The sequence below is a fragment of the Dipteris shenzhenensis genome, chromosome 10, assembly GCF_047967505.1.
Source record: "Dipteris shenzhenensis isolate YYH24624 ecotype China chromosome 10, Dip_SZ_1.0, whole genome shotgun sequence".
NCBI classification, from domain to species: Eukaryota; Viridiplantae; Streptophyta; class Polypodiopsida; order Gleicheniales; family Dipteridaceae; genus Dipteris; species Dipteris shenzhenensis.
The window spans coordinates 20462095-20472447 of NC_141605.1; the positions used below are offsets into that span (position 1 = coordinate 20462095).

The following is a 10353-nucleotide window of genomic DNA, read 5'->3' on the forward strand; positions in this document are numbered from 1 at the left end:
CAGATTATTATTGGGCTGAAGCAGTTGCTACAGCAGTTTATATAATGAACAGGACTCCCACTGCAGCAATACATAGCATGACGCCAGAGGAGATGTATACTGGTAGGAAACCAGATATTTCTCATTTGAAAATTTTTGGTTGCATTGCCTATGTCCATGTGCCAGATGAGTTGAGGTCCAAGTTGGATCCAAAAGCTGAAAAGTACGCCTTTATTGGTTATTCTCTGTAGCAGAAAGGGTATAGATGCTATAACCCCTCTACTCGTAAGTTTACAGTGAGCAGAGATGTTGTTTTTGATGAGATAAGCAGCTGGTATAAACCAGTAAATGTGATGATTAATGTAGATGCACAAAATGGTAATGCTGCACAGAATTCACAGCAGCAATCACAAAATATCAGTGGACCTGCAGTGTCCTCTAGTAGTGGTTCACATACCTCGCCATGGACAGGTAGATTGAGATCGGGAGAATCTCCTCAAAACAATGCAGATAGTGGTATGCAGGTATCACAAAAAGGAAAAGAGAAGGTAGATCAGCCCATGTTTGATGTGAATGCAGGTCACTCTTATGTGGATGGTGAATCCAGTGGCTCAGCAGAGCAGAGCATTGATGATGAATTGGGTATTCCTTCTGTTGTTACACCTGGAGTAAGGAAGACCAGGGATGTTTTGAGAGCACCTGGAAGTGAGCCTATTTTGCACAGGTCTACCAGGGTTAGGTATCCTGTGGATAGGCTGAAATATGATGGATTTACAGCCATTCACTATGCCTATATGGTCAAAGTGATACAGGAACCAGAACCCACTTCTTTTGAGCAAGCCATGGGAAATGAAAAATGGGAGAAAGCCATGGATGAAGAAATGGATGCCTTGGATGCAAATGCTACATGGGAATTGGTGCCTTTGCCTAAAGACAAGAATGCAATTGGCTGTAAGTGGGTTTATAAGATCAAGCACAATGCAGATGGTTCTGTGAATAGATAGAAGGCAAGATTAGTTGTCAAGGGGTATGCACAGACATATGGCATTGATTATGAAGAAACTTTCAGCCCGGTTGCAAGGATGGCAACTGTAAGAGCAGCCATTGCTATGGCTGCATCAAAGGGATGGTCTTTACATCAGATGGATGTAAAGAATGCCTTCTTGCATGGTGATTTGCAAGAAGAGGTCTTTATGGAGCAGCCAGCAGGTTATGTTCATGCTATTCATCCTGAGTTTGTTTGCAGGTTGAAGAAAGCCTTGTATGGCTTGAAGCAAGCACCTAGAGCATGGTCTGACAAGATAGGACAGTATCTTGTCACTATTGGCTTTCAGATTTCCAAAGCAGATTTCTCACTCTATGTGAGAAAAAACAGAGAAAGGGATTATGCTGCTTGTCATTTATGTTGATGATTTGATCATCACAGGTGATAGTGATGAAGATATTCTTCATGTGAAAATGCTATTGAGGCAGAAGTTTGAGATGAAGGATTTGGGAGAGCTGCGTTATTTCTTGGGAATTGAGGTGATTAGATCACCAAGTGGGATACAGCTCTTGCAGAGGCAGTATGGACTGGACATGCTGTCCAAATATGGGATGACAGGCTGTAAGCCTATTTCAGTTCCTTTGGAGCAGAATGTGAAGCTGAGCGCGCAGATGCAGGTGAGCTTCTGGAAGACCCTACTATGTACAGACGCATAGTAGGAAGTTTCATTTACATGACTATTACCAGGCCAGATTTGAGCTATGCTGTTGGGTTGTTAAGTGAGTTTATGCAGGCTCCAAGGAAACCGCATTTGGATGCGGCTAGACGCATACTTAGGTATGTGAAGTCCACATTGCAGTATGGACTATTTCATGAGACTAGGGTTCAGATACAATTGCATGGATACACTGATGCTGATTGGGCTGGTAGTATTTCTGATAGACGATCTACCAGTGGATATGTGTTCTCTTTTGGGAGTGCTGCAGTCACTTGGAGCAGCAAGAAACAGCCTACAGTTGCCTTGTCGAGCACAGAGGCTGAGTACAGGGGTGCAGCAATGGCTGCATGTGAGGTGGCTTGGTTGCATAAGCTACTCTATGATATGCATCAGTCTACAGATGGGCCAGTTGTCATTTATTGTGACAACATGAGCAGCATACACTTGGCAAAGAACCCAATCTTTCATGCTAGAACAAAGCACATTGAGGTGCATTATCACTATGTGCGGGAGAAGGTTTTACTAGGTTTTATTGATCTAGTTTATGTCAGCACAGAGGATCAGGTAGCTGACATATTCACGAAAGCATTGGGCGCAGAGAAGCTGTGCAAGTTCAGAGACGTGCTTGGTGTGCAGGAATTGGGATTGAGCTCGAGGGGGAGTGTTGAGATATCGAGCTCCACTCGTGATATGCCAGGGTGACCGTTGTGTACTTATGTCACCGACTTGTTAGCTGGAGATGCGGTTGGTACACCGCCCATGAATAATAGCTGGATGACAGCTATCCTTATCTACACTAGTTCGTGGCTCAGTTAGTATGCCACCTTAGTTAGTTGAGTTTGGTTTGAGACCCACATATAGGGTTCTTCTATTTTCTTTGTACTTGAGTTCTTTTGGCTTTCACAACTAAGAAGAGGAAAACTATTTTCAGCCTCCACCTTTGTGTGTATTCCCCCATTGTGCATGTGAGAAAGCCGCAAGTGAGACTCCTTCCCTCTCTCCCACTATCTTCAAAGAGATTTGGGGATTCATACAGGTGTACCACCATTGCATAGTGATTGCATGAGTGCTATTTACCTAGCATGAAATCTGGTCTATCATGCAAAGACCAAACACATTCATCTTAGCAGGGAATCCGGTCTTTCATGCAAAGACCAAACACATTGAGCTCAGGTACCATTTCATCAGAGAGGCACTTGAGGACAAGAGCATAGGGCTTGCCAAGTTTCATACAGATGATAACCCTGCAAATATGGTGACGAAGAGTCTAGCTAGTTAGCAGTTTGAGTATTGCCGTGCATTGATGGGCATTGGATAGTAGTATGCTCACTAGTTGTCCTTCCTTAAAGGCACATTGTCCTTTAAGAGGGAGGTTGTGGGGGTTAAAGGCCATTGTGCCTTAACCCCATTTATGTACAATACTTAAACACATATATAAATGAATGACACAGAAGATTAGGGTGTTCTGCTTGCACCAAAACTTGTGTGGCTCTCTTCTGGCTCTCCCTCTCTCTCTCACCCTCTTCCATTCCGCTTTCGTTGAGAGCACTGTCACAAAGCAAGGCCAGAGATATTCAAAGAAATCCAACTATAGTGGACCAGTTGCAAGAGCACATTGAAAACTTTATGCATCAACTTAGCAAGCCATAAAACCCTGACAAGTCTAAGAAAAGGAGAGATGACAAAATGATCAGCGATGAAGATTCTTAGGAAGAACCAGGAGAGTTCTCCACCTCAACAAATTCAAAGGACCATAATGGGGCCAACCCCTCAAGAAAACGGATTGGAAGGAACAAAGAACTAGGGAGGCAAAGGCACCGAATGTGGAGTGGTAGCTGAAGAAAGACTTAGTGATCGTGGAGGGTGAAGAAGCAATAACAACATCAAAAGCAACTCGAGAAAGAGGAACCACCCTCGACAAAATTTGCCGAAGTAGAAGCAACCGCCAAACAAAGCAATATCAAAGACAAAGTGGCTCATTAGCAAGAGGAAGAGGCCACAGGAATGATCTATGCGTGAGGCTTAGTAGCACTCTGGCTAAAGGAGCTAGTGAGAAGGAGTAGTGCCACCTTTGGGACCCAAAGAGCCTTGGGGCAATGCCAAAGCAAGAGCTTCACACCCAAAGAACCGATCGAGTTGAAACCAATAGTGCCACCTCTCCTAAGGAGAACGATATCACATGCTCAATGCAAAATGCAAGAGTGCCCAATCGCCTTTGCATCACCCATCCCTCTACCAGTCCCCAGGAACATGGAGCAAGCATGGAGGCACACAATGAAACTATGGTAATAGAGCATGGAAGATTAGAGAGGCTGCTACAACCATTGAATGAAATTGTGTGAGACAATAAACATAGGCATAAAGGCATTCACTAATTCTAAAAGTGAAAAGATCTACAGCATTGAAATACAAAGGTATGGCTACTCCAAGATGGTTCAAATATCAACAGTTGAGTCGGATAAAATTTTGTAACAGTTATGTTAATGCAAGGAGCTGCCAGAGGCTCGTTCAAGACAAAGAAGCCATTTACTCACTTCCGCATGAAAGCACCAAAGATCAAAGCCATGAGAACATGACTAGAAACACTATTGGGAAGAGTGTTACACATAAGGATGCAATAGCATCCGATGACTAAGCCACAAGCAAAGGACGAAGGGTGAAGTGGCTAAATGACTCTTCCACCTACTTTCTGGAATGAGTGGCTACAAGCACAATGAACCCACCCATCAACCTCAATTTAAGGAGCCCATTTAAGGAGCAGTAAAGATGTAGGAGGGAAAAGGGGCAAAAGTCAATACGTGATGACAATATGTCAAAGCCAAGTAAAGAGCCTCACACAATAGGTGGGGTGAATGTTAGACTCATGTCAGAGCCCTTGAACTATTGTAAAGGAGGTGTGGGTAGTACCTACCACATATGTTAGATTCATGATAGTATAAATAGGAGTCAAAGTCTAGAGGTCAAGGTCCAAAATTTTGAGAGAGATCTGACCATGGTGTTGAGTGCAGCCTAGTGCTATTGTATCTAGCCATTTGGCCTTATGCAATAGAATCTCTCTCTCCAACAAATCGCATATGTAAATTTTCTTCTCTCTTTCTTTTGTGCAATCGATCTTCCTAATATGTTTTGCTTTGCTATGCTACACCCACTTTGCTCTCGCACAACAAAGAGCAGCACTCAACCAGTTATCAAAAATTTCCCCAAACCCAAACAACGAGGGGGTCCCAAGATGATACACCCAATAAAAGCACACATACACACTTTTGGAGTCAACATTATTATCCATGCACAACTGATCAATATGACGATTGAATGGGTGCAATTCCTTCTTCCATATACACATCTCCATGTGCACTTCATAGCTATCCTCCATCATTCACACATGCTAGCTACCCCAACACTGCTTGTTCCACTACCAACCTTCATGCAAGCTCACAACCACAAAATGGGTGGTATGATGAATGCAAGAACACTCCGACCATAACATGCGTGTAGTCACATCACCGTATACCTCTCTATATGTGACATACAAACATGCTTTCCTTGACCAGTTCTGGATGTGTGCAATCATGACATGCAAAGATCCTTTCCTTGCCTTACCTACTATAAAAAGCATTTATTTCTAGCAAAATGCAAGTAGCTCCCATACTTGGCACTACTTATCACTGATCCGCTAAAGTGGGAAGCTTATGTCCAAAATCTCTATGATGTGCCTGCCTCCCACACCCCACCTCATCCCTTCTTTTCAACACTACTATTGTCACTAGATCCCTATGATGTGCCTACCCCCCACACCCCACCTTAGCCCTTCTTTTCATCACTACAATTGTCACTAGATTCCTAACGAGTAGAGCCTTAATGAAGCTACATGATGGCAAGGCACTTCAAGAAGAACACTTTGCACACAGGAGCACAATATTTTAGCCCTATAGAAATCTTCATTGGGGCCTTATCTAAAAGTTTCCCTCTATCTTGGACCACCCATACCATATAGTATGAAAGCCCATGAATCCCAACAACAAGTTTTGGAGGTTTATATCAATTATTTGGCCAGAGAAGTAGACTCAAACCTACTAGAATGGATGCGGCCCATGAGAAAAGAAATGACTGGTAAAGCCAATTTTCGAAATTGCTCTTCCTTCCTTGGGCTCTTAAGAAAATCTTCTCTGATGGATTTTGGTTGAATTTTTAGTTTAAGCTACCTTATAAGTTACCTCCTTCCCAAGGGCTGGATCATAAGATAGAGTTGCTTCCTGAAGGTTAATCGGTATCTCAAAAACCTTACTAGATGAGCCTCAAAGAGAAAAATGAAGTTTTTCAAACGCTTAGTAAAATGAAACATACACGGAGGGCTGTAAGTCTAATTGGGGAGCACCAATGCTACTAGTTGATAAAAAGGATAAGTTCATGTGTTTGTGAACTATAAGGGTCTTAATAGGGTGATTGTCAAGAGTAAGTGTCCTTTACCCAAGATGGATGAGCTAATTGATTGTCTCCATACATTAAAAGAAGCCATTACCAAGGAACAAATCTCACAACCACAAAGTGTAACATCGGCACCTTCGCTTTTAGGACTTCGTCCAATGTTGGCACAAGGGTCCCTGCCGTACAATATTCTTGGCCAAATGTGGGTCCCAAAGGATCTATTGTCAACACAAGGTAGTCCTATATTTGGCCCAAGGTGTGCGAATAGCCATTTGAATGCAAACAAGAGTAAAAATATGGTTAGCCCCACTATTAACTCCTTCCAAGTAGGTGTTAGATAGGTCCCATTGTTGACCAAGGCAACCATTAATTAAAGGTAATAGCTTTGCCTAGCAAGACAATAAGCTTCCTTAAAGCATCTACATTCTCCGACTACATAGTATTTGGGTTAGGTTGCCTCTCTAGAAACTCTAGAAACCACAAAGTAATGTGGTTATAACTAGAATTTTCCTTTTAAGCAAGGTCATTAATTTATTTGAAGCAGGTGTCAAATTGTCATCAATATTTGGACAGATATTCATTAATTTCTTCACAAAGGTGCCAAATTGTCATTTTTATCCATTACTAACCAAGGTACCTCCTAAAATCCTCAAATGGATGCAATTGTCTTGCCTAGTAGGTAAAAAAGAGTAGACGATATGAGCTCAGACACGTAAAGTCTAGGCACCATGAAAAGGGACATGTCTGCCGTTGCATTCACAAAGGGAGAATGAATATTAGAGTTACAACTGGAAAAGCTGATCTTAGTTTAGCATGATGTCTCTCGATAAGATTCAAGCAACAAGGCTTGCCTGAACAAGGTGAATTGATTAAATGGGCCTATCCTGTGGAAAAAGAGGGCGGAAACTTGAGTGAGAGAGAGAATACGAGGATAGTATGGAGGACTCGAGTGAAAGCGGAGATGTTGTGAGGAAAGTATGAAAGACTGGAGTGAAACTGGCGTAGATTCTTAAGCCCAATTTCATTACTAAGACCTATCCTTCCTGGACGGGCCAAAAATAGAGAGAGAAAAATTGGATGTGCAATGTGGAAAAGAGGGTGGAAAGAGAGAGAGAGAGAGAGAGAGAGAGAGAGAGAGAGAGAGAGAGGGGGGGGAGAATTTCTAGGGAAAAGAGAGAGGGGGGGGATTATGTGGGAGTCGTGGCAAGAAAGAAAGGGAAAGTCCAAGTCGTGGAAAGAAAGAGAAATTTTGTTTCTCCTGTTGTTTTCAGTTGCCCTTTGGATGTGGACCGTGGAAAAGAGGGCGGAAAAGGGAGAGAGAGAGAGAGAGAGAGAGAGAGAGAGAGAGAGAGGATTTAAGTCGTGGAAAGAAAGATAAAATTTCCTTTCTCCCGCTGTTTTCATTCGGAAATTTTACTTAACCCGAGGTCGGAACAATTACAGATCTACCTTGTAATTACTGATTACCTCGAGCGCTTACAGAGGGGGCTAATATGTCTCTATGAAACAGCTCTTCTGAATCCGCTTGGTTGCTTTGCGTTTGATAGACTCTAGCACTGCATCTTTCAAACAATCAATTGCAAGGGACGTGACTCCAGCACCGAAACAAGCAATTGCAAGGGACCTGACTCGGAACGAATCTATTGCCAAGTTAAGGAATCAAACAGATTTCCAGCTTAAAAGTTCAGAAGAATAAATTGAGAGCTTAAATTGTGCGAAATGTTGATCTTGCGACAGCAAAACATGCTCTAATTATAAGCAATAAAGAAGCCCAACATACGACCGGGTTGAGCGATCACGAGACACAATAAAGAGAAGCTAGATGTTTTACTGACAATCGTTGAGCAGCTCATCCTGAGGTGATCTACCTCGTGGGTATCTTCCATCCACGCCTGCAACAGGAAGCGATGAAAGAAACTCTTCTTCTGCTCTTGAGTTTATTTTGAGGAACGATCCATGCTATACTTTGCAAACCAGAAATAAGCAGGCTTCCGATCAGAGAAGTTTCTTCAGTTCTGTCACGCAATTCTCGTATAAAATTGTGACGATTCCTTGAAACGCCTCCTCGGTGACTTCGCTCACAGGAGCGGCCTCGTAGCTCCACACCAGAAGTGTGCTGTTGTTGCCCGCATCAACAATCTGGAACGTGCTCACATACCCTTCGAGAACAGACACCCGTGGTATGTTAGACTTTTCTACAACATACTTGTATTTATGGTGCTCCGGATCCATCTCCAACAGTCGTTCCAACACATACGGCCTATCGTCAGACTCTGCTGGCATGTGATCGCTGGGCGACGGCGGCTCCACTTTTCTCACGCACCCTGGCTGTTGCGGCTCCCCAGCGACGCAAGCAGATTTCGCAACGATGGATGGTGCCCATTTATCGATACCAACGAAGTCGTGAGTGATCGCCCAAACCTTCTCGAGGGGAGCGGAGAGGGAAAACTCGAAGGATTTCTGCCAGGTGAGGGGGACGGGGGAGCCATCAACAGGTGTCATGCCGTGGAAGGAGTGATGGCTGAAACTAAAACAACAGAAGGGGAGGCTGATATGGAGCAAAAGATGTAGCAGGGTAGATAGATATGGAGGGTAGATGGATATGGAGCTTTGTTTTGTCGATTGCCGGCTCATTCTGTGCGAATATTTGAGCCTCCCAATATTCCACCCAATCCATCTACCCTGCAGATGAATTAGATGGATATGGAGCTTTGTCTTGTCGATTGCCAGCTCATTCTCTCCGAATATTTGAGCCTCCCAATATACCACCATGTTGACCGGCCCTCTTCGTCCGCCCGGACACCTGCGCTATTCGACACGCCTCGAACACCTCGGACACTCCCGCTCCTCCCTTGAGAATCTCGGTGTTCACATAAAACTTGCACAAAATATATACAATGAACCTGCAACATTTTCATTTTCACCCATAAAAAATATTTACTCAATTTTGTCAAATCTGCAAAATTTCAGGCAATTCGGTTATATTTTACCGAAAACATCAGCAAATTCTCAGGGAAAACCTTCAAAATTTGAAACCCCGAGTTTTGTGATTTGTCGAGAAAATGTTTTCTGTGAACACTGCTTGAGATACTCTTCTTCTGTTCTAGATACTAGCTTGCGCTTTGCCTTTCAGGGTGACGTCTTTCTCAACTGACTTCGTTGGAGTTGGCAGTTCCTCTTCAGCGTCTCTATTACTCATGTTGGTGGTATCCTGCTAAACTCCTAAGACCATCCTCATTTGACCTCTTCCTCTCCCATGTCGTGTTCCTGAATCCACTGCTCAGTCTCTTGGTCTAATGGGGCTTCATAGGAGTTCTTAGTTTCAACAACCTTAGGAAAGGGGCTGCCCTCTTGCCAAGGAATGGGAGATCTACTAGACTTGCTTGGCCTAATGGAGTCTGCCATGTAAAGGCCGCCCACAAAGTGAGCGATTGGAAAAAAAACACGTAAAATGCGCTCAATGGTGGTTGAACCTGCACGGGCTAGCCCACAATGACTATCATCTTCCATTAGGCCAATCAACACAACCCTTTTTGTAAAACTTGTGACTAGCTGGTGTGAACAATCACAACCGCCCGGCCATCCGCCCTTTATGCTAGTCCTCCACAATCGGGCGGGACGGTGTAAACACGACCTAAGGGAGCAATTTGGGACATTGGCATAGGGACATATTGGCATGAGATTTTTCACTACATATACTGGCATGAAATTTTTCACCATCACAGAGTGGGGATAGTTCTCTAGGGCATTGGCATTTTCGATTGTTCACTATCAAGGGAGACATACTAGCATGAAATTTCGCACTATGAGGGGGGACATATTAGCATGAAATTTTTTAGGTACATAGTATACTGGGTTCAAATAAAAATTTGGCCTCTCGTTGAGCCACGTATCATATTCAATAAATAACTAAAAAGTCTTTAATCAAGCCTAAGGAGCTCGAAATAGTTTCTCTCGCTATACAGGCAATTTGCGAGATTGTATACCTCTTTGTCCCCCATCCCCCCCTACACTCGTTCCTTTCAACCCGTTCCTCCCCTCACCACATCGATGGTGGCTTGGGAAAAGCTCAAGCACACATCAGTTTGAGCAAGTAGGCAATGTAATCAACAACATGGGAAGGTCACAGTAGAGGGGGAGTAAAGGTCAGTAAACACATCCTTCTGCTAGCCGACGGCCACAAATGACCTCTGCTCGTGTGTTGCCTGCGTAACAACGTTGAGGTGAGCACCAATTTTTTAAAAAT

General features: G+C 43.5%; 1 protein-coding gene across 1 annotated transcript; it reads right to left on the minus strand.

Moving 5' to 3' along the window:
* Positions 1 to 7790: 7790 nt before the first annotated feature.
* On the minus strand, positions 7791 to 8753 carry LOC147897532 (uncharacterized). The gene has a single exon (XM_087380895.1). The coding sequence runs from the start codon at positions 8739 to 8741 to the stop codon at positions 8103 to 8105; it is 639 nt and encodes a 212-aa protein (XP_087237021.1). The 5' UTR covers positions 8742 to 8753; the 3' UTR covers positions 7791 to 8102.
* Between the last annotated feature and the right edge of the window lie 1600 nt (positions 8754 to 10353).

Bases quoted from the DNA above. Each gene is read 5' to 3' on its own strand.
- LOC147897532 (XM_087380895.1), bottom strand. From the start codon at position 8,741: ATGAGCCGGCAATCGACAAAACAAAGCTCCATATCCATCTACCCTCCA.